The sequence below is a fragment of the Lepidochelys kempii genome, chromosome 22, assembly GCF_965140285.1.
Source record: "Lepidochelys kempii isolate rLepKem1 chromosome 22, rLepKem1.hap1, whole genome shotgun sequence".
NCBI lineage: Eukaryota > Metazoa > Chordata > Testudines > Cheloniidae > Lepidochelys > Lepidochelys kempii.
The window spans coordinates 14,736,449-14,762,163 of NC_136401.1; the positions used below are offsets into that span (position 1 = coordinate 14,736,449).

At 43.7% G+C, this 25,715-nt stretch overlaps 1 protein-coding gene across 1 annotated transcript in view; it reads right to left on the reverse strand.

Moving 5' to 3' along the window:
• UBASH3B (ubiquitin associated and SH3 domain containing B) overlaps positions 1–25,715 on the reverse strand; it is a 104,069-nt gene that overhangs the window by 27,118 nt on the left and 51,236 nt on the right. The window contains exons 2-6 of the mRNA XM_073320687.2: positions 12,392–12,445; positions 11,422–11,608; positions 8,441–8,639; positions 4,457–4,626; positions 2,106–2,314 (exon numbers count right to left, since the gene is read on the reverse strand). Coding sequence (XP_073176788.1) covers positions 2,106–2,314; positions 4,457–4,626; positions 8,441–8,639; positions 11,422–11,608; positions 12,392–12,445 — 819 coding nt within the window. The remainder of the gene's footprint in view (positions 1–2,105; positions 2,315–4,456; positions 4,627–8,440; positions 8,640–11,421; positions 11,609–12,391; positions 12,446–25,715) is intronic.

Genomic DNA, 25,715 nt, shown 5'->3' on the forward strand with positions numbered 1-25,715 from the left:
AGTCTGAATGCCTAGAGGCTTTCCAATTATTATGAAAATCCAGCCTGCAGTACATTGCATTAGGCTGCAGTTTGGGAGTTGAGCTTAACTTGTCCTAAGTTTGCTTTCTTCTAAATAGCACTTTATTACCTAATATGTACCATGGGAATCTGTTATGTAAAATTGGTTTGTTTCTGAGTATGTAAGAATGTTTTTGATAAATGCTCCATATTGCCTGCTTTGATTCATTATTTATGTTCTTTAATGGTAATCAGGGAAAGGGGCATTTCCTTTCTTCCCTTTCCTGGAGACAAAGAACTGCTGGAATTGCCAAACTTTTGCTTCCCTTTTAGTTACTGTAGTAATAATAATTAATTAATATTTTTAATGTATTGGTGCCCTGGCCCAAAACTCCTTCAGAAACCTTGAGGAAAAATGTAGATTTCAGAATAAAATAGGCCAGCTTGCTATAGAATAGCTTCAGTGTGCGAACACAGACCGCAAACCCATTGCGGTCGGTGAGGTTTTAGTTGAGAAAAGATGGTCTGGTTAGGGCACCAGACTGTGCGGCACATTCCCACCTCAGCCACGGACTTTCTAATTAACCTTGGTCAAATCACTTCACTGTTCTGTGCCTTGGTTACCAGAGATATTTCCTCCACTCGTGGGGGTGTTTTGAAGATAACTTCATAACTACTTGGGAGGTATGGCGATATTAGAGGGATGAAGAGGTACCATGTAAATACCTGCACAGAGATCTAGAAAGGTTTGCCTCATCTGACTGAAATGTGGAAACCATGTATCAGCAGCCCTTGTCTCATGGGGAGAACTTGGCAAAGTGTGGATTAGAGCAATATGACAGACACCTACAAAATGTGAGCCCTTCTGTTTTGAAGTTGTATGTTGGTGCCCACCTGAGGGAATGTGGCCTTCGGGTTTGGGGGAATTCAGGTCCTGTTTGCAAGGAGTGGTAGTCATTTGCATTGATATGTGGGTTCAAAGCTGCAGAATGAAACTAGCCATTGGGTGTACGTACATCTATTCCTAACCGCACCGTATGTGACTAAAACTGAAAGGGTGAAAAACAAACAAAAAACCAACCTGAACTTTTCTGTTGTTTTGTTTCTTGCATTTCACTCAACTTGGAGATTTCTTTGGTTGGTTTCTTTTTTTGTTCCTAGTCAGTTTCATGCTTCTGGCTCTCTTGTGCTAACACAGTGGCCAGCACTGGCTTGTTAACTCTCCACCCTACCCGCCTTTCCCCAGAAGACTTGTGTGTCCATTGAAGTTTTAAATAAGGCATGCCTACATTTGGTTTGCAACTCCTTCCCAAAAATGTTGCAACTTCCCCCATCAAAAACTTAAAAGTTAGAGGCCAGATTGTGGCTTGGATTCTGCAGGTGCAATGTCCTGTTAGAGGGATAGTGGGTAGGAAGACGCTTTCCTTCTCTCCCCTCCCCCATCTTGTGGTGCCATGCGAGGGCTAGTCACAAAGGGCTAGATTTTCAGAGGCATTTAGGCACCCAAAGATGCAGGCAGGCATTGGTTTCAATGGGAGATAAGTTCCTAGGTGCTTCTGAAAATCCCACTAGACAGCTATCTGCCTAAATACCTTGGAAAATCTAACCCAATCCTTGGTCCTTATGCTCAGGCATCACACACAATGGCACTAACCTCCCCAGAGAGATGGTCTTTCAGGAATGCACACTCTGTAACATTCCATTACAAAGGGAGCTGCAAGGTCCACTATGGTTCTTGCTCCTGGTCTTGCCACTGCGAACTTCTTTATGGGACAGCACACTTCGTAATTCCCCACCCCTCTTACTGCAAGGATGCATCTTTACAGCTGCCATCTACCTCTGGCCCTGTAATGGTTGGTGGTGACCCTTTGAATCATGTTGTTGGAACGCCTTGAGTAGTTACGTTGAGTTGCTGGTCCCATGAAGAGGAATAGAGCCTGCTATTCCTTTTGTTCAGGTGAGTGTTTCTGTGACTGTATGTTCCTCCCAACATCAGTGACAAAGAGAGACCTTGTTTACTCTACTATCACTTGCATTAGGTGAATCCCACTAGCTGAGTTCCACTGTCGCTTCCTGCAGCCAGAAACCAGCCTGAGCATTGCTTACCCATGAAACACCCAGGTGCCGCACTCGTCTGCCTTCGTGATGTAATTCTCAGGCAGCAGCCCAGAACAGCCGGTCGCTAGGGAAGTGCCATAAATCCAGCCCTCACTGGTGCTGGTTTGCTCCACTGGGGACATGAAAATGAAATCCCCTGGAACCAGCTCAAGCTCGTCGTCATTCTGCGGGATGTAGGGATAGATCACTTGCAGTGTCTGGGGAGATGGAAGAGAAAGCGAGAGTATGTGAGAAGGGCATTACAGAATCCTGGGCCATGCGAGAAGGCTGAAGGAATGAACTCGCATATGCCTCTCCCCGGCTGTCTACTACCTTCCCCCAACTAGACAATTAACCCTTCTTAGGCCAGTAAAAGAGAGAGCAAAGGGGACTATAGAAATGAATGACAGGCATTAAAGATGGAAAAGCCTTGTGAAATCACCCAGTCCCACACTCCAGCTGCTGCAGTCTCAGCTTTCTGCATTGTATTACCTAGTCCTAGTGCTTCATTCATTCTAGTTTTTAACAGGAAGTCAGACTAGACGATTACAGTGGTCCCTTCTGGCCTTATACATCTACAAAAGACATCTTTAGAATGTGGTGTCTGCCACGTCCCATCGGGAAAGTATTCAGTCCTTATTGTCGGGAAGTTTTCAGTATTCAGTTTCCATTTTTCCCTTTCATTCTCTTGCTCCTAGTCAAGCTGCTCCTTGTGCCATCCTAAATAATTCCTCCCCTTCCTTGTTCTGCAATTCAGTAAAAAATGTAAGCACGTGCTTAACTTGAAGCATCCTGTTGACTTGGGCCTACTCATGTGCTTAAAAGTTAAACATGTGCTCCAGTCCACAGTTGAATTGGGGACTTTGCATTTACACATGTGAGGTTCCCAAGGATCATCTTCTATGTGTTTACTCGACTTCCAGTTAAAAGAGCATTTTTCTTCCCCACTCTTTATTGGCTTTGAAAGTGGGGCAGTGACCCTTTGTCACTGGGCTAATACGTTTGAACTCATAATATTCTGCTCTCAGAACTGTTTACGAGGACATGAAGAAAACAAAATTAAAGGCGATGAGGAGAGTACTGCCTAGACCGTCTCGTTTTACTATTATTTCTTAAGATGAATGGGCTCAGGTTTCAAAGTAGGCAGAGAAGTAGCAAGTAATTAGAATTCTACTTCTGTCTGTTGCACTGTGAAAATATATATCCCGTTTTGTGTGTTCATGCTTGTTTGTGTATTTGATGTGCACACAGGTGCACGTATTGGGGTGTGAGTGTACAAATATAACCTGTAATGTTCAAGAGAGACTGGATGGGATTTAAACGATTTTTGTTTTGTTTTGTTACATGTTTACAAAAGGGCAAAAAGCTCTGTAAAACTGGACAAAAATGTTCTTATGGGGAAAAAAATTGCTTTGAATGCGATTGTTCCCTTCTGCCAGCTGGGAGCTAGAATGTATTGTAGGTCATGAGATAGAATGGCAAGTAACCTTCTTTGCTAACTGAAGTGGAGTCAAATGTTGATCAGTAACTTTCCTGGTAAATACCCACAGCCATCCTCCACTTCAGCAAAAAGCTTGTTGCCTGACTTCTGCATTAGCAACTTCCATCGCAAAGCAAACATCTAATGAGCAACTCTATCCTTTTTATGTACCTTGTATGCTCCGTAAGGAAATGTGACTTGTCATGCCTGGAGCCGACTGTGGCTCCATTGATTCTAGTATCCTGTTTCTGGCAGTGGCCAGCATCTTCAGAGGAAGATGGAAACTAGTCACTGTCCCTTAATATCCCAACGCCAAAACTTTCACGCTTGGGCATGCCTAAAGCTGTACACCTAATAAAAGTGCCAGAGTTGCTGAGCATTTGCTACTCCCACTGCAATCAATAGGAGTGCTGGGTATATACTTTGGTCCCTCTTATTTTCTCCCTGTGGCACATCATAATCTAGTTTTCCGTGGGCTGTGATACTTTGGTCTAATTTCAGCTGTGGGAATTAGTGTGCAGGTGACGGGTGGTGCTGGTGGCCTGTGATGAACTGTAGGTCAGACTGGACGTTCTGGTGCTCCCTTCTGGCCTTAAATTCCGAGAGTATATCTGGATTCTGGCTCTGCCACAGACACCTTGGGGAACAGGCTGAATCTCAGTAAACATCTTGGGACAGGGCCTAGGATGACCTCCTAGGTCCCTCCTAGATGACCTCCTGAGGTCCCTTCCAACCCTGATATTCTGTGATATGTGCCTTTGGACCAGAGCGGGACCCAATCTCAGTTTGGAGCTTTGCAGCAACTCTGAGATACAAATCAACTGCAATGGTATTTGATTGCTTTTTTATTTTTTAAACTGAGATGAACTCCAAAAATTACCTCATGGTTAGCAAATCTTATATCTCGAGAGAAGATTGTGGCGACCCAGTCGCATCCTAGCTTGACGTCGATGTTCTGTGCTAATTTCTCCAGCGTGGGCAAGTGGCTGGTTTGGAAGTGGTAGGCCAATGTCACGTGCAGCTGTTTCTTATGGGGTTCTACATGAACATCTGAAATGAGAAAGATGCAATCAAAAGCAAGCAACTGTCACTTTGAACAGCAGACTCTTGCTCCATTTTCAAAGCATTCATCCCATTAGTGCAGGAGAATTGAGCAAAACTTTTCAGTTAGCGAAGGAAGACAAATGGCAGTCTGGTCTCTGAAATCAAAACTATAGAGCTGCGCACTGGTAATGCACCATTGATCTGAGTCTGACCCTTAGGAATTTGATTAGAAGAGCATTTGGTACCAGGGATGTCTCATGAAATCTTGTATAACCCACTGCCTATTGAGTCTGCATTATGCTTCCCTAGGGTGACCAGATGTCCCGATTTTATAAGGACAGTCCCGATATTTGGGGCTTTTTCTTATTTAGGCTCCTGTTACCCCCCCCAATCCCTGTTCCGATTTTTCACACTTGCTATCTGGTCAGCCTATGCTTCCCCAGCCTGTGTGCCTGATGTACAGAGGAGAGGAATCTGCGACTGCCCGCAGCTCCAGGGTTTAGCAGTCCTTAGGCTCAAGCTACAGAGGCTCATGCTGTTAGCTCTGGAGGTCCCAGGTTGTTTTCGAGCGAACGGGCAGCCTTTCCCCCTATCTAAGGGGTTGACGTTCTCTCCAAAAATAGGCTGCTCAGAGTGGGTTCCTGCATATGGTGCAGGTCTGATGCTCAAAGGTGGTGAGCACTCTCAAACTCCTATTTGCCTCTGACATGGGTGCTCAATACTTTTGAAAAACAGACAGTCGTTTGTTTTTCTTTTTAATTCCCCCACACAAGATCTTTTCTCTCCTGGTCTCTCCACTCTGTGTTTTCTATCTGTTCTGTCTGTCATCCTGTGCATCTGTTGCATTTCCGCCCCCTCCCCCCCCCGCCCACTCTGCGCCGTTTTTCCTCCCACAGGTGGAGAACACAAACTGGGGACTCTTAGAGTTCATGTTGAAGTTGAAATATTCAGGTTAACGCAGCTTGACATCCTGGCTCCACTGAAGTCAATAGGAATTTTGCCAGACTTCGGTGAGGTCAGGACTTCACCCACGGTGCTGAAGTATTTTAAAATGAGACACACACACATAGTTTGAGGTGAGGCGAGGGTACTCCCAGGATAAGAGGTAAAGCTACTGAGAGAACCTACATAATGAAGGGATTAAAAAAGGTGAACACACAGGTGAAGAAATTAGGAAATGCCAGAAGCTGGGAATGAGCGACAGGGGATGGATCACTTGATGATTACCTAGTAGTTCATTCCCTCTGGGGCACCTGGCATGGGCCACTTTGGCAGACAGGATACTGGGCTAGATGGACCTTTGGTCTGACCAAGTAAGGCCATTCGTATGTTTTATATAAATCATAATAAACAGAACTGTTCAAACAGGAATAAATTGTAAAAATAACTTATTTTCCCTCATTCAACCACATCTAAAAATTAGGGACAGACAAACTGGCAGACATTTGGAGGCTTGGTTCCCAACCCAAAATGTCAGGTGCTTGCCCAGCCCATTTTAATCTCTCTCATTCAGCAAAAAAGGACACATTATAGGGGTGATCTCTGACAAGGGCCCGGGGCATCGAATGTGGGTACGCGACAGCGCTGTGTGTGAGCAATGCACCCGTAAGAATCAGCTCAGAGGAACATTTGGTCTAAGAGGAACAAATCTCATGGGGACAGGCTGCCTGGAGATTGTCAGTGCTTGTTCCTTTTTCCGGTAGGACCAGAAGCGGTGAGGGCAGCTGCTCATGCTGTGTTAGGACACGCCAAAAAAAAACAAAACAAAGAAAAAGCAGGTGTTTAAAGCTTCCAGCCATTTCCTCCCTCTTCTGAAAGTGAGCGTCTCTAGGTCGCTGTCAGGTGAAACTCCTGGGGGCTCAGAACAACCTGCAGTTCTACAAGGCCAAGTGTATCTACTTAGTTGTCGTTGTTTTAGCTACAGCACCTAAATGGTGGCTGTTCTGAGTTCTGGATGGGGGCGTGCGGCTGTACAACCTGTGCTGGACCAGCAGCAACAGACTCCTGAGAGTCAGAAGTTCTAGTCCCTCCCCCACCCCGTATGTATGGAACCGCTGATTTGATGCATTTTAACCCATGCGGTGTAAGCCTGTGAAAATCTAGGACCATCTTTTGCTGTGCCCAGTTTATGCTGGGTGCTGCAGGGGTGGGATGGCACGGAGTTGGTTACAGCTCTCTGAGGCGCTGCTTCAGCCTTGTGGCTGTTCCCTCAGGGGCTATATAGCTGCCGGGGGATCGCCAGAGCACACTGAGCTGTGGCCACTCCCACTCCATCCCCCTGTCGTGCTCCCTGCACCAGGGCAAGGAGGCACTGGAGTCAGTTTTGCTGGTTCTGTGCCTGCTGGCCACTCCCATATGCCATGGGACGCTCCAGCAGAGAATTAGGGCAGGTTTCCTCTCGCTTTGCATTAGCTAAGTGATGGTAAGCAGGCCCGAGAATCTGGTCCCCAAGACGGTGTGGTGAATTTCCTCTGGACGTACAAAGGCTGAAAGGGGTTTCCCTTTGGTTGTTGAGGTATTTTACGCATCTTCACAGAGAGCCGGGTTTGCTTCCGGGAAGCAGAAATTCTGTAAGGAAACTAAATGCGCTTTCTGTCTGTGGTGGGGGAAAAAGCTTGAGGTAGTGAGCTGAGCAGGAACTTGTAGCCTCAGAGACAAAATGTCTGTTTGAAAGGTTAAAGAACTGTCAAATGTCAACTTCCCTTCCAGGAGATAACACTTCAGAGCAAATGGGTTGTGCTCTTTGAACTGAAAACAATAGGTTCTGTGAAGAGGTACTGAAACCCCAGAACACGTGGTGGGGTATTCCTCTCTCATCTTCCTAGCCCTGAAGCCTCGCTTAAAAATCCAACATCACTTCCCTGAGCTTGAAAGCCCTACTTCTGAATGGCATCAAAACTTTTGCATCTGAAAATGCTCTCTGGGGCACCTATGAACAGAGGAATCACTAAAGCGGAGCAGAACAATGGGCCATCTCGGTCCTGTCTCAGACAGTGGCCAAGGCTGAATACTTCAAAGAAGGCGAAATTCCCACCTTCCCAGACCATGCACCAAACTGGGCAATACAATTGCATGGAGGGTGCAAGGAGGGTAGATAACACTGACACTGACTAGGCTCCTGATTCAGCAAGGCACTTGGGCGCCTGACTAACTTTAAGCACGAGTAGTCTTACTGCTGTCACCTGATTACAGTTATTCACTGGACAAAATTAGCTATTTGTTTTAATGGTCACTTAAAAGGGCTTCCTTTATGATAAAGCTTTTTTTTTTTTTTTTTTTTTTTAGCATAAATGAAATATTGACAGAAGGGGAATACAATTGTAAGAAGAGCATGTTTTGGGGAGGGTAAATTTAGTGTGAGGACCAACCTTGGGAACCAAATGAATTTATTCAGTGTCAGATCCTTAGCTGGTGACTTGGGTGGAGTTTTGCCAGTTTACACCAGCTGAGACTCTGGCCCTTACTATTACCACAGAAGGGATACTGTGCAGGGAGTGACACTGCCCCACTAAAAGTGCCTCAACCCTGATTTGGAAAGACCACATCTGCGGGAAAACAGTTCAGTCTCTCTTCCCCACCCAGTCTTCAGTCTAGGCTGCTAACAAGGAGGCCAGTTGTGGTGTGGGCATCTGTCCCTTAAGGATTGGACTCTGATTCCTAAACAGCCCCTCCAGAGGTTCTGTCAGGACCTTCTGGCAAGATTTTGGCAGCACAATGGCTGCATTTTACCATGACATACCAGGAGTATTTGGCACTAGTCAAGCTAAAATGCTTGGAGCCCCTATAGCCTGCCTTTGACATTTCTTTCCCGTGTACTCACCCACTTTAGAAGCAGCTTCTGTAGCAAAGTCCGCCGCAAACTTCTTGAGGACCTCAGCGCTGTCCTCCTTGACGAAAAGCCCAATGAAGTTCGAAGATGTGTAGAGTTCTAAAGGCAGGGGAGCAGGGAATTTGCATTTCCATCGCATCACTGTGGCATGCAGGGCTTCATTGAGCGCATCAATTTTGCTGTCTTCGCACTGCCGATGAAAGCAGGACACATGTTCCTTAGGGGGCAGGAATTCATTCACTGGGACCGTATATACCCTTGTAGTGTACTCAGAGAAGAAAGGAAGGGTTTAGGGTGAGGGACCTGAATGGTTTTACACCTTGGACTTTCATAGAAGTAGAAGAATGTAAAGAACTAGCATATACATCAAACAAAATGAAACAACCAAGAGCTGAGTGAATACAAAAAACTCTTCCATGGATTTGCATTCAAATGTTTCAGCTAACCAGCTTCAGAGGTATTCACTCTCCTGTTGCATTTGTTGTATGGCCTAGTGGTTGGGGTTCCCCTGAGACCTCTTCCACTTGGTTCCCCAAGAACTGAGCTCATCTCCGCTCGTCACTCAGGCGCCTTTATTTGGCATAGAGCAAAGTTATGTTGAGTTGATTAGATTCAAGCATAGGGGTGGGTGTAGGCAGACCACACCCCCAAAATTACGCAGCAAACCTCTTCCTTTACATATGTTTACCATACATTGCATTTACTATACATTACATTACACGTTTTGGGATTGGCTTGGTCACTTTATAGGAACCAATCCCAGGACAGCATGCACTGTCCATACACAACTTACTCTTTACCTCACCTTAGGTTCCAGGCTTATCTTATCCATTGCTATCTCGTCCATTGTAAATGGTTCCCTGGGTGTTCCCCTTTATTTTAGCTAATACAGACATTCTGTTTACAGATTACTGATCCATTTACCTCCCTAATCTTGTCTCCCAAGAAATAAAGACGCATCCATATCTAATTACTCATGGCAAACCAGGCCTGCACCAGTGATTATCATGTTTCCAACATGCCCATCACCATAGTAGCCTTCCAAAGTTAGTTACATCAGTGACCCTCTCCGAAGAAGAACTTTCTCTTTCTTGTGATTCCCAGAAGAGATGGGTCAGGTGTCTTGCTTTTCGACTTTATTTTTCAGAAGTTTTACCATAGCCATTCTTATATAGTCAAATACAATGACAAAGCAGGAGTACAGCTTTAATCTTAACACAGTATGAAATATTCATAGATAAATACTCCTGAGTATAAGATAAATAATTCCCTAACACCCCCCACACTTTTCCCCAGAAAAGAAGCATCAGAAGCCCAATCTAGCGGGAGACTCTTGGTAAAGCTCTCAAGAGCTCCATTCATAGGTGGAGTTTGTGTCTCTGTAGGTTAGTGTTAGTTTTTTTAGCTTAGCTCCAGCCAATCAAAGAATGTGTGTGTGGGGCAGGGGATAGCAGATTTCCCTTTCCGTCAAATGACTCTTTTAGCCACTGAGTGCTGCAGCAATCCATTTCCTGGCATTACTCAAACAAGGTGGATTTCCTAGAATGCCCAAAACAGAGGCTTGATGTGGGGGAAACCTCTACCCCGGAGCACCAAACTCTTTCTTCCAAAACATGGACATATTTTGCCATTCAAAGACTATCCGAGACAGGTTTGCATTGCAGCTGCCACAACTCCAATATTTGCTATGCGGGGCGAGTCCAGCTTTAAGCATTTGCCCAGGAGTCCGATATCATCTCTTTAGAATTTTGTTCTGAATGAAATGCAAAAACAGAACTGGATGTTCTGCACATACAATGCCAGATATTGTCCCACCTGTCAGAGCAAAAGGAAATGTTTAGCATCTTCTCCCATTTTTCTTGCATGGTACAGTCAGTAGGATAAATCAAGGAGTTCACCATTTGTATGTGTTACCCACAAAATGTTTTTGGCTAACATACTTCTTAAGGTGCACTTTGAGTGGATTGTTTGTTGTCTGCCAACAATTCCCCACCTCCTTTATAATTTTGAGTCCACGCTTATTGTAGAAAGGACCTTGCTCTATTGGGTAGCTGGTGTTTCTCATGAAGATATGTGAAGCAGGCTAAAGATGTCTGTTCAGTAATCTCTTTTATGGTTAATATGTCCATGGTTAGCCAGGAGGATTTGAGTTTTGAGCTATTAGTAATTAAAATTGCGGGTTATTCCAGTTTGGTACCGAAGGAGAGCTGGTGAGATTAAAAGTGGTTATGGATTTGATTTTCTTTGGGGAAAGGCCAGCCAAGCAACGAATCAGATTGTGATATGACTGCCCTAAGTACCGAACAGTGGCCTCTTGGAGGAGCATCTGTGTATAGTCTACTTAGTGAGATATGCGGATGATATGGTGATGAGAACTTTAGCGATACACGTGACAATCGTTAAGACCATATTGACGCCGGTCTGTGACTGATACCAATTTAGTACAAGGGACTCATGAATTCTCTTTTGAGCTCTGCCATTCATTTACTCTGTGACCAAGGGCAAGTCATGTCACCCCTCTGTGCTTGTTTCCCCATCTGTAAAGTGTGCAGAGTGACACTTCTCTGCTTCAGCGGGGGGAACTGTGAGACTTAATTAGTGCTTAAAAAGATCCCTGGATATAGCACCGTATAGAAGTGCAATGCATCAGCAGGACTTCCAGCAGGATACCATCTCCTAGAACTCTAATGAAAAATGAGCAAACATATTTTTCAGCAGATTTCAAGGACCTAGTCTCCAGTGATATTATTCTGTTAAGACAGTGGTGGCTTGGAATGGACTTGTTTAACAATCATTTTGCTTCCCAGCCTGGTGTGCATCAAGCAAACCCAGTAATAATATTCCCTGAATTCCCTCGAGCACAAAGCATTTTACAATGAGTGGAGAAATATGTAACTCAACCTGCTTGAACCTGGTAATGGTTGCTGCCAAAAAAGACGCACAGGACAATTGAATGAGAAGCGCTGGCTCACCATAAAGAACTGGCAAAGAGTGATGTGTGGGAAGATGTTGTGAGCCTTGTTCTTCCCACAGATCTGCTTCGACTGCTGCCAGAAATCAGAGAGCTTCTGAGCCAAGGGGCCGGTGGGGCGCAGGTAGAGGACATATTCCCGAGGCAGGGGGTCATCAAGGAATGGGTCCCCCACATGAGAGAACAACCTGAGAGAGAGAAGGGAAGAGGTGGTTATTCAAGAACAGCAGAAATATTGAGTAAGAGATTAAATTAAAAAGACCCATATTTTTGTAGCAGAAAGAACCAAAATTAGAGTTCTTCCCTACTCCCCACATGTTACTAGCCTTGGGGCCACTGATCTCCAAGGGACCAGGCATGGAAATGTACATTCCTGCTGTCTATATGTCCAGTGTGGCCCAGTTATTATTACTAAGTAGGAGGGACGTCTGCTTTTTCAGTTAAGTCTCTGGACTGGGACTCGTTCAGTCTTTGGTTCTGCCATAGGCTCTCTGGGTGACCTTGTGTCAAAAGTGCTTCATAATTTTGGGTACCCAATTTGAAACATGTTAAAGGGGCCGGATTTCCAGAAGGCAGAAGTTTCAGTACTCTCTGTAAAACATGCCCTTTAACTTGTTCTCAGTGCGGACACTCAAAACCGAGGCACCCAAAAACTCTTGTTCCCTTTGCGAATTTAGATCTCAAACTCGCACAACTGTGAAGTGGGGGTGATAAAACTTCCTTTCTCTCACCTTTCTCGACCTTGCCTATTGAGATGGTCAGCATTTCGGGGCAGGGACTGTCTCTGACCATATGTCTTACGGTGCCTAGCACAATGAGGCATTGATCTTTCTTGTGTCCCTTAGGTACTGCCCTCGTATCAACAAACAATGACGTGGAGCTTCCATAAATAACATTTCACATTACAGTTTGTAAAGTATGGTAAATAAATCTTATCCACTTTTAAAAATTATTTATTACTTCATACCAACCAGTCACATGCTGCTTGGACACTTCTTCCTCCAGTGGATGTCAGTGCTTTTTGTCTGAGGAGGGGGAGGAAAAGAATATTCCACTGTTAGTGTTAATGGGTAGACAGAAAGTGGATAGTAACATCTGCTGCTTGAATTGGACTCTGCAGCCACCAGAAACCCTGGTACCTGTGGTTCTGGATTTGCAGACAGCGGCAATAACTAAGGGCCAGAGTCTGATGTCCTAACTCCCTGTGAATAATGCATTTCTCAATGAATGCTCCAATTTAACTCAATGAAACTATTTGTGGAGTCAAGTGCAGGTAGATTAAGGCAATCCAGGCCCATAGACACGCCCCCTGAACTGATGCCCCACCCACTGCACCATGCCCCTGTTCAAGGTGGTAGTGGCAAGGGCCATCCAAACATGGACAGTCTGCTCAGCTGTTGCAGGTCCAGCCACCGCTGCCAGGCTGAAGTTTTGCTCCTTCCTACCCACTACTTCCTGTCCTCAGGTGAGCTGGATTCCTATGGGAGAAGAGAGAACTCAGCTCCTCTGAGCAGTGGCACCATTGTTCGGCTTAAATGAGGGCTTGAGTCAGACTCTGGCCTTAGCTAACCTGAGCGGCAAAGTTAATGTCAACTGTGGCACCAAGAACAGTCAATGGGGCAGAGGGCGGTGGAGTTGCTTTCTCTGCAAGGCAGCAAGGTTAGAGCAGGGGCAGAGACGTGCCGTGCTGAGATCACCTAAACCCAGTCACAGCGTTGAATGCCAGATCTTCCAATTTTATTGTCAGCCTCATGATATTTAATGTCATACGTGATGCCCCGGCTTCTGGAGACATGTGATAATGTGAGACTCTCAGCTTTCATTTTAAGAAAAGTATGTTTCTAGTTTCAAAGTAGCAGCCGTGTTAAATAAATTAGTTAGTCTCTAAGGTGCCACAAGTGCTCCTTTTCTTTTTATGTTTCTAGTGCTCATGGTTGCACAGAAAAGTTTGAAAAAGTGACCTGAGCACACTCCAAAGGCTTAAAAACTAGGAGTCAAACAAAAAGTACTCCAAACTTCTTTTTTTAGAAAAAAACTTATAATTGTTTTTAGCCAATCTTGTGACTTTCTGGGATCTGACTCATGATTTTGGAAGGTGAGGGGTTGACAACATAGCATTCACACATTGCCTCATTGCAAGAATACCCGGCTTAGGAGGTATATTCTCTCTTCGGGTTTTCATTGTCAAAGGGCTGCAGTGTTTTATTTACAAACACAGAGAATATGGTTTCCCACTGCTTACAAAAATGTCTTCCTGCTCCCTGCTCAACCTCTTAGCTGCCCCTATGGCACTTCACATGTCATATCAGCACCATTTGTAAGCAGGACTTATCTAAATGTGAACATACATGGAATCTGGATCTATTCCAAATGCACCTTATTTCAGACTCAATAAAATTAAATGTTGCCTGATCAATTTACACAAGACAGCGTGCAGTGTCTGTTTTCTTTCTCTTTCACCTGGTGTGCTTCATGATAGATAAACCCCTTTGTTTCAGATCCGTTGCTAACAGGATTTTAAAATGACCTACTTATTGGCCTTTTGATCAGCATGAAAATCAAAGGGGATGGATATGAAAATATGGGGCATCTCACTCAGCTTTAAGAAGAGCAGAGAAAAACAACCACCACCAGGGGGCACAAAGCAAATATTTTCAGCCTGGAATAACCTACAGAAAAACTACTAAATGTGTTTCAGATTAGCAGCCTCATTAGTCTGTATTTGCAAAAAGAACAGGAGGACTTGTGGCACCTTAGAGACTAACCAATTTATTTGACCATAAGCTTTCGTGAGCTACAGCTCACTTCATCGGATGCATAAAAGTGGAAAATGCAGCGAGGATGTTTTTATACACACAGACCATGAAAAAATGGGTGTTTATCACTTCAAAAGGTTTTCTCTCCCCCCACCCCACTCTCCTGCTGGTAATAGCTTATCTAAAGTGATCACTCTCCTTACAATTTTCAGAGGAACAGCCGTGTTAGTCTGTATTCGCAAAAAGAAAAGGAGTACTTGTGGCACCTTAGAGACTAACCAATTTATTTGAGCATGAGCTTTCGTGAGCGAGCTGTAGCTCACGAAAGCTCATGCTCAAATAAATTGGTTAGTCTCTAAGGTGCCACAAGTACTCCTTTTCTCCTTACAATGTGTATGATAATCAAGGTGGGCCATTTCCAGCACAAATCTAGGTTTTCTCTCCCCCAACCCCACTCTCCTGCTGGTAATAGCTTATCTAAAGTGATTACTCTCCTTAAATGTGTGCAGCTCCTGCTAAACTGATCACGTTCCCGTCCTGATTTTTCCCTTTTAAGTGCATAAATATTCCCTGTTGTTCTAACAAAGATTAAATAAAAATGCACAAAAGTGTTCTGTTGGTGAGCAGTCAGGAAAATACAGGAGGAAATCAATACACTGCAATTTAATTTTGGATAGCACCTGTTTATCCAAAAAATGTTTCCCCAAATATCGATATATTGCACTGAAAAGCAATTATACCTGAGTGGGCAATTAGTCTACGGAACTCATTGCTACAGTATGTCAATGAGGTCAAGAACTCATTAGGATTCAGAACAGGAGTAGATGTTTATACGGATATAATTGTGTATATTAAAACATGAAGAACTTTGGAAAGGATAGAAACCTCATGTTTCAGGGCATAAGCTGACCTCTCATAATTGTGGGTCAGGAGGAACCTTCTCTGGGGAGCAGGTTATCTCATAACTTCTACTGCAGGGGTGTCTTTCTCTGAAGCAACTGGTGCCACCCACTGCTGGAGACAGGATACTAGACCTAGATAGGCCGTTAGTCTGATCCAGTCAGGTATGTGTTGCCCAGCACACTGCCTGCTGTACAACATCATGGGGAAGGAGAAGGTTTGACGCAGGGCACTGGGACAAAACACGCCGTGTGCAGCAGAGACTGCCTCAGTTTCGAAGGATGCCTCCAAAATGTCATATCAAGGGGGACCCTGTGTCACTGTCCCATCAGGAGAAAGGGGACTGAGCGGATCCCACTGAGAGGTGAACCACAGTGGTTGCACCAGAGAGTCTACAACATTGAAATTCAGGGCTTTGAAGCCTTGAATAATAAATCATATACATACAGTGGCATCTTTCCCAGGATCAAGCAGCAGAAGCATTCAGCTACATGGACAGCTTCTGTAAAGGTAGCAATTCTGCTTGCTGTCCTCACAACAGGTCCAGGAACATGGGGCTGGGACCAGCTTAGGAAGTGGCTGGTTTTATTTGCCAGCTGTTAAACTGGTCTAAGCAGCTGCCTTCATATTCTTCTATGGAGAGTATAATCTGTCTCAGAACTCTATGCAGTAAAAATTTGCCTCATGACAGGAAAAGCTCTATTCAGCTGCTAGCTGATACCCTCAAACTTGTTAAATATTATGGTATGGCTTATTGTAAAGTGAAGACTTCCTGACATCTTTAAACTGACCGCTGACAGTGCATGTAGGCTGAGCTGATAGAATCAATAAGAATATCCTGCATTATTATCTTCTGAGGGAACGTACAGTTGGGGTTGGAGAACATACTGGTTTCAAATGAGTGCAAAGGGCCTGGAGTCAGCACTTCTGGGTTCACGGCTCTGGGAGGGAATTAGTCTAGTGTTTAGAACCGGGAAATGGAGTCTGTGCTCTCCAGCATTATACTCTTAGTTCTGCCAACGGCTCCCTGTGAAGATTTGCTATGCCTTCATTTCCCTATCTACCCTTAGTTAATGTTTTTGAAAGCACTCTGATATCCATGCAGGAATAGCATGGACATGCATGAATGAGAGAGACTCAAACCACTGAGTTGGCTACATTCCCTCTATTCAGTTGTTTCTCCCCACCAATACTTGCTTTCATTTTGAGAAATTAAGAGGAAGGCAAAAAATACTGGTGCAGAAAGGGCAGTGTTGCAAATGTGTGATTATGAAAACACTTCCTACTCAATGTTTGTGCTGCCCTTATCTGCCAGCATTCCATTGCAATCAGTGGAACACTGGGACATGACTCCTATTAGGACATAACGTTGCATAGCGTCATAGTGTCCCTGGTGTGTTCTACCTAGATGCATTTTGTCTAGCATAGCTCTAAATGACTCATACAGTGAAGCTGTGGAAGACTATTCCACAGTTCTCTAAGCCCTGGGGATGCAGAGCCTGGGAGTGCCAATCCTCAGCTGGTGTAAACTGTTATAGTCCTATTAACTTTAGCGAAGCTTTGCCTGTTTATACCAGCTACATTTCTGGCCCTAGAGTTTCCTAAGCTCTGTTTCTTCCACTTGCTTCCAGTCAAACTTTCTCAGACCAACCAAACAACTCCCCTCCCCTCCCTTCTTGCTTGTTTACATTAGTGGCTCTCAACCAGGTGTACAAGTACCTCTTGGGGGACACAGAGGTCTTCAGGGGTACATCAACTCATCTAGATATTGGCCTAGTTTTACAACAGGCTACATCAAAAGCTCTAGCGAAGTCAGTACAAACTAAAATTTCAAATAGACAATGACTTGTTTATGCTGCTCTGTATACTATACACTGAAATGTAAGTACAATATTTATATTCCAATTGATTTATAATTCTATGGTAGAAATGAGAAAGTCAGCCATTGTTCAGTAACAGCGTGCTGTGACACTTCTGTATTTTTATGTTTGATTTTGTAAGCAAGTAGTTTTTAAGTGAGGTGAAACTTGAGGTACGCTAGACAAATCGGACTCCTGAAAGGGGTACAGTTGTGTGAAAAGGTTAAGAACCACTGGTTTACACCCTTTAAAATGCTGTAGAAATGTAACTCTCCACACCATAGACTTGGTGCATCTAATGCATTTAAGTTCTGTTGCATCCACAGCAGCAAATCTCCATTTACATTAAAAATTTACTTCCTGCAAAGCCCCACTTGCTTTGAAACGAGCCATTTCTCCATTGCATAGTGCGGGCTGACAGGCTGGCTCACGCCCCTGATTTACTCTCTCCAGACCCCAGAGCAGATCATTCGAGGCATCATGCATTGTTTAGCGGGACATAGCGTGCTGCCACCCACCCCTCTTCCATTCTCTTCGTGAACCTATGAATGTTTTCTTGGAACGAGTGGTACAATAAAGCTCTGTTAGAATAGACAGCAGCTCTCTCTCCGCTGCCTTTTGTACTCAAGGGATCCAGAAGGACGTTAAAAAAATGTTAAGGAGTACTTGTGGCACCTTAGAGACTAACCAATTTATTTGAGCATGAGCTTTCGTGAGCTACAGCTCACTTCATCGGATGCATACTGTGGAAAGTGTAGAAGATCTTTTATACACACAAAGCATGAAAAAATACCTCTCCCCACCCCTCTCCTGCTGGCTTTGCCAGCAGGAGAGTGGGGTGGGGGGAGAGAAAACCTTTTGAAGTGATAAACACCCATTTTTTCATGGTCTGTGTGTATAAAAACATCCTCGCTGCATTTTCCACTTTTATGCATCCGATGAAGTGAGCTGTAGCTCACGAAAGCTTATGCTCAAATAAATTGGTTAGTCTCTAAGGTGCCACAAGTACTCCTTTTCTTTTTGCGAATACAGACTAACACGGCTGTTACTCTGAAACCAGAAAAATGTTAGTCTGGGCTAAACGCACCCATGTTCACGAGCAACTTCAGAAGGTAAATGCCTTTTCTTTCCCCCTCCCACCCTTCCGGTTCTGTCAGGGAGCATCCCCCTGCCCCCACTTCCACCCCCACAGCCCAGTTTAATTTTCAGCGCAAGGAAGGAAACACTGTGTAAGGTAAATTTTTGTCATGGCATTTGAGGCAGAGAAACGGTTTCTTTCCATGCTATTTAGTTGAAGGGAAAGGTAACTGTGCTTCAGACTGATGCCTTCCCTGTCACCACAAAACAGGGACAGTAAAGAATTCCCCGCAAATGCCCTGTTCGTTAGCCATCAACTCAGGCCGGGAAGGGATATTCCTCAAGATGCTTAGTCTCCGCAGCACCGTTAGCACTCAGGCCGACACCTTCAAAGCTGGGTGCTGACAGCTAGGTACGTGCATTTATATGCAGTCACCTAAATAAATGAGCTGATCTTTACATCCGCAGACCACCTGCTGTGGGAGCCGGTGGACCGTATTCATCCCCTCTGAAAATTACTGAAAATCCATAGTCAAGCCACCTCATTAGGTGCTTAACTATAGGCACATGGGGTTGAAATTTGTTGTCTGATATGGAAGCTGGTTTCAGTTGGGTGGTTTTGTGAAATGGCTACTTCAGGTTAGGACCTAGACTGAGCCCACCTCAGTTCTGACAGGTCACCAAGCAGCCATCAGATGATAATTTCAGGTCGTGACTCACTGGAGCTGGACTCAGCATGGAGACCTACAGGTGAAATGGCTTCACAGAGCATTACTAATCCTTTGAGCCTTGTGGCTTTTAACAGACTTAACACAAGGAGTCACTTCATCCACCACCACATGCAGCCACCTCTGAGGTGAGATCGAGGCACGTGTTTAATAAGGACACAGTACAACGGTTCGGAGCAGGAGGTGGTGAGGATACTGCATCCAAATGAAATTACAGAGGGGACTGAGAGTGGGCAAGCTGGAATTTGTTAACCTCTATCATCTCTCCTGAAAGTGCCGTAAGATCTTCAGCCATCACAAATCTTTGGACTCTCCAGTCATCTGTGTGCCCATTAAAACCTTGCTAAGGCAGCGATTTGGTATCAAGTCAGAAGGAAGAGCACCCACTTCTAAATCACCAGTAAGCTTCTGTTTAAATGGGGGGTTCTAAATCACCAGTAAAACAGCACCTAAATGTTCCTAGGAAGTCTCGCAGCCAAACTCTCCACCCTGAGTTGTAAGATCTTGCAAGGCCACAGCATAAATGGTATATTGCTGCACAGGGACAGCTGAATAACACCTTAGCAGTTAATAAGTAAACAGCACACAATACCCATTTCAGCCCACAGCTGTTCAATGGAAAAGCATATAGCCCTGTGTACTACACAACTTAACTCATTACTGTAAAAGGATTTTGGCTTCCTGTAATTTTCATGGTGGAGAAAAAACAGTAACAGGGGGGAATGTCAATTCAGCTTAGAGATACATGTCAATAAACATAAAGCATAATGGCCAAAACCCATTTACTTCAAGGGAAATGACTTTCAGGGAATGATGCATTAACCTTAAAGAGAAACTTCAGTCTCAGTAACAGCACATAGAAATCTTTTCTCCTCTCGCTAATTGCTCTGCTTTCTTACTGGAGCCCCATTTAAAAGAGAGCACGCCTTTGCTATCAATGGTGTGGCAGCTTGTGGGGTAATGAATTAGGAGCTAACAGGTACTGGTGGAAATGGCCTTTTCATCTTCAGAATGAAATGTCACAGTGGAAAAGGAAAAAGGAGAAACTACTATTTTTGGAACAGCAATGTGTCTTTCTCTGTGGAGAACAAATTCTGCCTGCTGTGCATTTTACAGAACAATAAAAGCGACTGTATTTCCTGAGCCACAAAAGGACACTATCCAGAACTGGGGGTGGGGACGGGATGTTCAAATCCAGAAGAAGGAGGGTGTTGTGGTTAAGGCACTAAACAGGGGTGCAGATCTGTGCTCAGTTTCTTGCTCTGTCACAGATGCCCTTTTGTGATGTTGGTGTCTCAGTTCCCCATCTGTGACATGGGGACAATAATCATCCCTATCTCCCCCCTTTTGTCTGTCTTGTCTATTTAGGGGTCAGTCCTGCAAGGTGCCGGCCCTGCTCCAGCAAAGGACTTAAACACATGCTCAAACCTATTGACTTCATTATCATTTCTCAGTTCACTTATTTAAATAAACACCCCTGTGTCCTCCACTTCACTCTAGCCCTTCAAGTACTGCAGAGCAGTGGAGACTTCCTGTCTTAACATCTCCTCCTAAACACCACCCCCCCACCCATTAAAATACACAGAGCTCAGAAAGAGGAAGGGCTGAGTAAACCCCAGTGGGATTTGAACCTACAGTTCCAGAGAGTTTATTGCTTATCCAAAATTGATGTTTAGGATATAATTAAACTGTCCCCACTGGATGCTATATAGAGCTACGTGAATTTCCCCATATCTATCCACTCTTCTTCTAAAATTGTAATATGAGCAGAGGGTCAAATTTTGCCCTTGGTGATACTGCGTGCTGCATGTTTGTCAAAAAGAACTTGGTCCATCGTATGTGCCTGTGGACACAAGCACAAATATGCTACCAATATTCTCTACTTCTGAGCCAGCTAAAATGAAGCCATCAGCCCACGCAAGCATTGTGGGATTTGTGAATGAGCATAAGCATTAGAGACAGTACGGGGGAAAAACTAAATCTCCTATTTTATGATGGTGCCTCATGCCTGTACAAACTTCTTATCTGTGAACAAAGCTCCTCAGGGGGAAGAATTCATCATTTTAAGTAGCCCCTAAATCTCTGGTCCATAAAATATTTAGCTGCGTAAGTAAGGATTTGTTGGAAACTGCATTAAACATGATGGAAAAATCTGGCTCTTTCCAACATTAGATTTGGTTTGAAGCTGCCCGACATGGCAAGGTAAGAATTATGGAGTCATAATTTATGCCAAATGGGACTGTTTAAAAGAAGAGCGCTATAAAGTGGAGTGTTTTTGTTGTGATTATAAAATATATTTATTTTTGCTTTTAAAGATATATCTATATTTAAAGTTTAACTTTCCAGCTTGCTGTGGTTTATGGTCAAAGAATAGAATATACAATGCTGCTGGCTCAGGGGACTTATAACAGGATACAGACCTTTTCAAGATTAAACTCAGCAGTAGAACAGATTGGAATGTGCTTGTAAACTGTATGCTGTGTCCTCCTGAGTGGTTTCTCCACCTACAGCCATAACCACCTACTACTGCTTACAGATAATAGCAGTATTCCTTTACTTTAAGTGGCAGAGGTCTTAGCTTTGGGGCAGAAGTCCCTGGTTTCAAACCCTGGTGATGACCAGTGAGTAAAGGAGAGTCATTGTGTATCCTTTGCAAACAATTAATTTGCCAGGTTTGGGCCTTTTTTCTATTTTTTTTATGAATATTCATTTTTCAGAATTATTCACCAAATAATTTTTACTAGCAAAGGTGGGAAAATGGACACATTTGTCTAATTACTGCATTCAATAAATAGTTGCAAGTGAAATATCTGTCCCTGATTCTTTCAAGCAGTCTAATTCCTTGATTATTTGATGGGGGAAAATGCTAAAATTCCTGAATAGTTTATCAACCACCTCCTCTAGTTTTTCCCCAGACATATTCGGGCATGATGGGTTTTTGCAAACAGTTTGAAGAGGTTGATCCTCTGAGTATTCAATATTCAGAATTCGCTCTGTGTGATTGGTCACCTAAATCACATGATATTGTTTCTGATGCCTGTTCCGATGACCTAACCACTGTAAATAAGCTGAGTGCACACAGAAATCCCTAAGGATTCCATTCCTATTGGGTGCCGGGGGGAGGAGAGGAACAAGTTCCTACTAGATTTTCCTCTTCTGCATACATTTTAAGAACTAAACTTCATAGGTGTTATTGCAGGCAAGTAACTCCCATGCTGTACCATACTGTTTTGGTCAGACACGTAAATTTCACTCCTTTCAGTGGGCTTTGTGTCAGTCCCTTAAATATTATCCTAGCTTATTCTGCTGCTACTTTTAACACAAAATGTGGGACCCACACTCCTCCCTAGCATTTGGCCAAATAACTCTAGTTGCCGCTACAGCAGTCACAAGGCTGGGGTGTATTTTCTGCTGCTAAATCATGAGACCCATTAAAAATACACACACCATTTGGGAAAATCTCCCTAATTTAGGTCAGCAAATACCATAAACAGGTCACAGCTCTGCAAAGATCTCCCCACCCCCTCTGAAATACAAGAACCTTCAAATGAACATTATTGCAGAGTGGCTGCACAGTCTACAGATAGTCTGGAAGATTTTATCCCCTAGGTCAAATAAATATTTCTAGAACGTACATGACAACACAGTAAGATTGAGGGTTTCTTCCTGCCTTTTCCCTGAGCAGTGGCTGCCATATCTCAGTACTCATTAATACCAAAGGCAATTAATAGAAAAGAGAGGGAAGTGGGAAACCCAACCAGAAACAGGATTGGTAAGCACGCTGTTCACATTGTGAATTTACAGTTGTCATAATTAATGATGTTTTCGTGAGGGGGTGATCCAGCTGCCCAAAATGCAATCCTGCCATGTGACTATTTTTGTTTCAAGTGGAGAAGATTTGGGGACTCTGTGTGTGTGTGTGTGTGCTCTATTTTTTTATTATTGTTATTTATTAATATTTTAGTTACGTAACCTCTTGAAGGCAGAAGACTCATATGTGCTGCAGGATGTTTTTCTTCTTTAACACATGTGCACCAAGACATCCCCTTAATTCTTTGCTTTGCCAGCTTGTTAAATCAAACCCCAAAGAGGGAAGTACAGCTTTAAAAAAAAAGCAATCTGCAAAATTAGAGGAATCTAGCAGCCATTTTATGTTTATAAAGAGAGACGCATTCATTCAAAAAAAATATCTCTTGTTTAAAGCAAAATGACAGCGTGGGCCTCTGAATAAGTTGGGGCCTGGACCTTAAAAGATCTGGATTCAGTTCCCAGCTCTACCCCACACTCCTTGTGTGACCTTGGACAAGTTATTTAGAGCCAATTTCTCAACTGTTGTACAATGGCATATCTCCATCAAAACCTCCATGTACCTCTGTTCCTCTTAATGCCTCTAAAATGGAGGAAACAACACTTCCTTTCTCCCAGTCTATCTAGAATGTACAGCACCAAGCGCATAAGGCTTCTGAGCTAGGTTGGGGCCTGGAAGTGCACTGTAATGCTAACACCACGTGAATTACAACAAGGAGCCTTTAGACTACAGTATTTCCCACCTCAAGTGTTTTGTTTTTTTATTAAATAAGTTTTGGATTCTTTTTGTTTTCTGGGTTTTTAGTCTTTTGAGTTGACATTTTTTCCCAAGCTTTTCTCTGCAACCATGAGGCCAGCAGTAACTACTACTGTTTTTTTTAATGAAAGTTGAAATTCTCTGGAAATAACATGACTCCAGGTGTTGGGCTTTAAGAAACACCCCACATATCAAGACATATGAAAAAAACACGCACGTTGGCAATACTTAGGCTAGTGGCGGCTGAATGGCCAAAGGTTCAGAATTTGGGATCAGGCAGGCATTGAGAAAAGGAATGCTAGATATACGAGTAGTTTAACATTGGTGGGTGACATTAAATGTATACTCGAAGAGAAATTAGGTAACGCCCTATCTCTGTTAACTCATTTACAGGAATCTGAATTTTAGTAAACTCATCGAGCTGTTCTATTTGATGGTGCAAATGCCTTCAGATGTACAGGTTGTAATAAATGGAATCACTCCAGTGTTATTCCCCTGTGGGCAGGGGGGTAGTCAGTAGAAATAGAACTCATCATACTACACATACTGCATTTGATGTAATAGTGGCTTTAAACCCGGTCTAATATTTTGCACCACAGCTGAGACTCGAGCAAGCTTTCGTTATTCAATTTTTTTTCTCAACAGTGTGAGAGATCAAGTTTTTCCCCCACAAATACTAATACAGTTTTAGCTAACCAGGAAGACAATGTCTTTGCAAGGAGCCAAGTTAGAGGATTAAATGTGCTCAAATGTACCATCTGGAGTGACAGTGATAGCCAGAAAAGGAAGTGGTTGTCATATTGATTGGAAATAAATAAGTTCCTTCACAGGGGTTGAAGACAAATGTGTTGCTTTCTCTCTTACTCCTGTGTTCCTCATACAGAAATGACCAGGAACGGAACAGAGATTTGCACCATCTCTGCCCCTTATAGCAAGGGCCTTTTATTGTTAGAGCAGGATCCCATCATAGGTAGCTTTCTGACAGATCATGGATCTATTATGAATCTTCTCAGAGCGAGGAGACGGGTGGGTTCGCTGGCCGTGGCAGCTGCTACTTAATGTGCAAACCATAATTGTGTCTCTGTTATTTTGCTGTCTTGTCTCTCTGTCTCTGCGTTCATCTGCAGCTTCCCATCTTATATGTGGACTGTAGGCTCTTTGGGTCTGAGATCATCTTTTCGTTTGGGGTGCTTTATAGTGTATAGTGTGTACTGTAATGTATAGTGTGTATAGTGCCTAGTACCCCTGATTGGGGTCACGAGACACTACTGCAACACAAATAAAAACTATGATGCAGCATGCCCCAGTTCTATTGCCCGATGTAGTTATCTCCATTTTACAGATGGGAGGGGGGGTAAGACTCAGAGAGGTAAAAAGAAAAGGAGTACTCGTGGCACCTTAGAGACTAACTCAGAGAGGTAGTGACTTGTCCAGAATTGCACAGTGAGTCCTGGAAGAGTGAAGGAGAGAGGTCTCCTGACACCTGGCCCTAGGCTCAACCTAAAACCTAGAGAGGAGCAGATTTTGCTAAACACACTGAGATTACAATCTCGCCCAGAGAGTTCTGGGAGAAAGAGACATTTCCCTCCCTCCCGCCATGGCCATTTCCCAAGTTTTGCTTTCTGAATGGAGTTTTTGTATCTCAGAGGTCTTGAAGAGAAAAAATAAATGCAACAAGTAGCATTTTAAAGTGTTGGTGTTAACATTTTCCAGCATCTCAGGGTTTCAAAACAGGAAACTTGGGGGCGGTACAGTTGCTCAATTTGTCAGACAGATGCTGTTCTATGAAGTCGGTTGCACAGAGTTACACCAGGAACTGCAAGTTTAAAAGCTGCCGCCTTAGTAACTTCCTGGGGTGAATTCTCAATGTGATGCATCAAGGTTTTGGTGCGTTACTTCCACCAGCAGCAGTGGGAGACACTGTGGGCTAATTCCTCCTAACCCCACCCCACCATGTGTCATGCTGAGAATTCACTTTCATTCTACAGAGACTAACAAACCAGTTATGGGGAGGGCTTCCCAGCTCAACTAAGATGAAATAAGCATCAATGTGAATAGTTAGAGGCTGAAAATAAAGTGTCAGTCTACTGTATATTGAATCTGAAGTTAGAGATGAGCCCTGTGACACAAAGTTCTGATCCAGATCCAAACTTCCCCACAGATTGGAGTCACAGATTGGAATCGAGGACTTTGGCTCAAGCCATTTTAAGTGAAAATGTTTAAACATTTGCCTTGTATTTGCAGAAACAAAACAAAGACCAAACTTGCCAGGAAGTTTGCAAAACGTATGAGCAACAAAATATAACATTAAAATTCCCCACTCTCAGGAATGGGCATGTTTGTTTATAATGTAGATTTAACCCAACAAGATACAAAGTAATTGGAGACTATGGATCCAGTTTACAAATAAG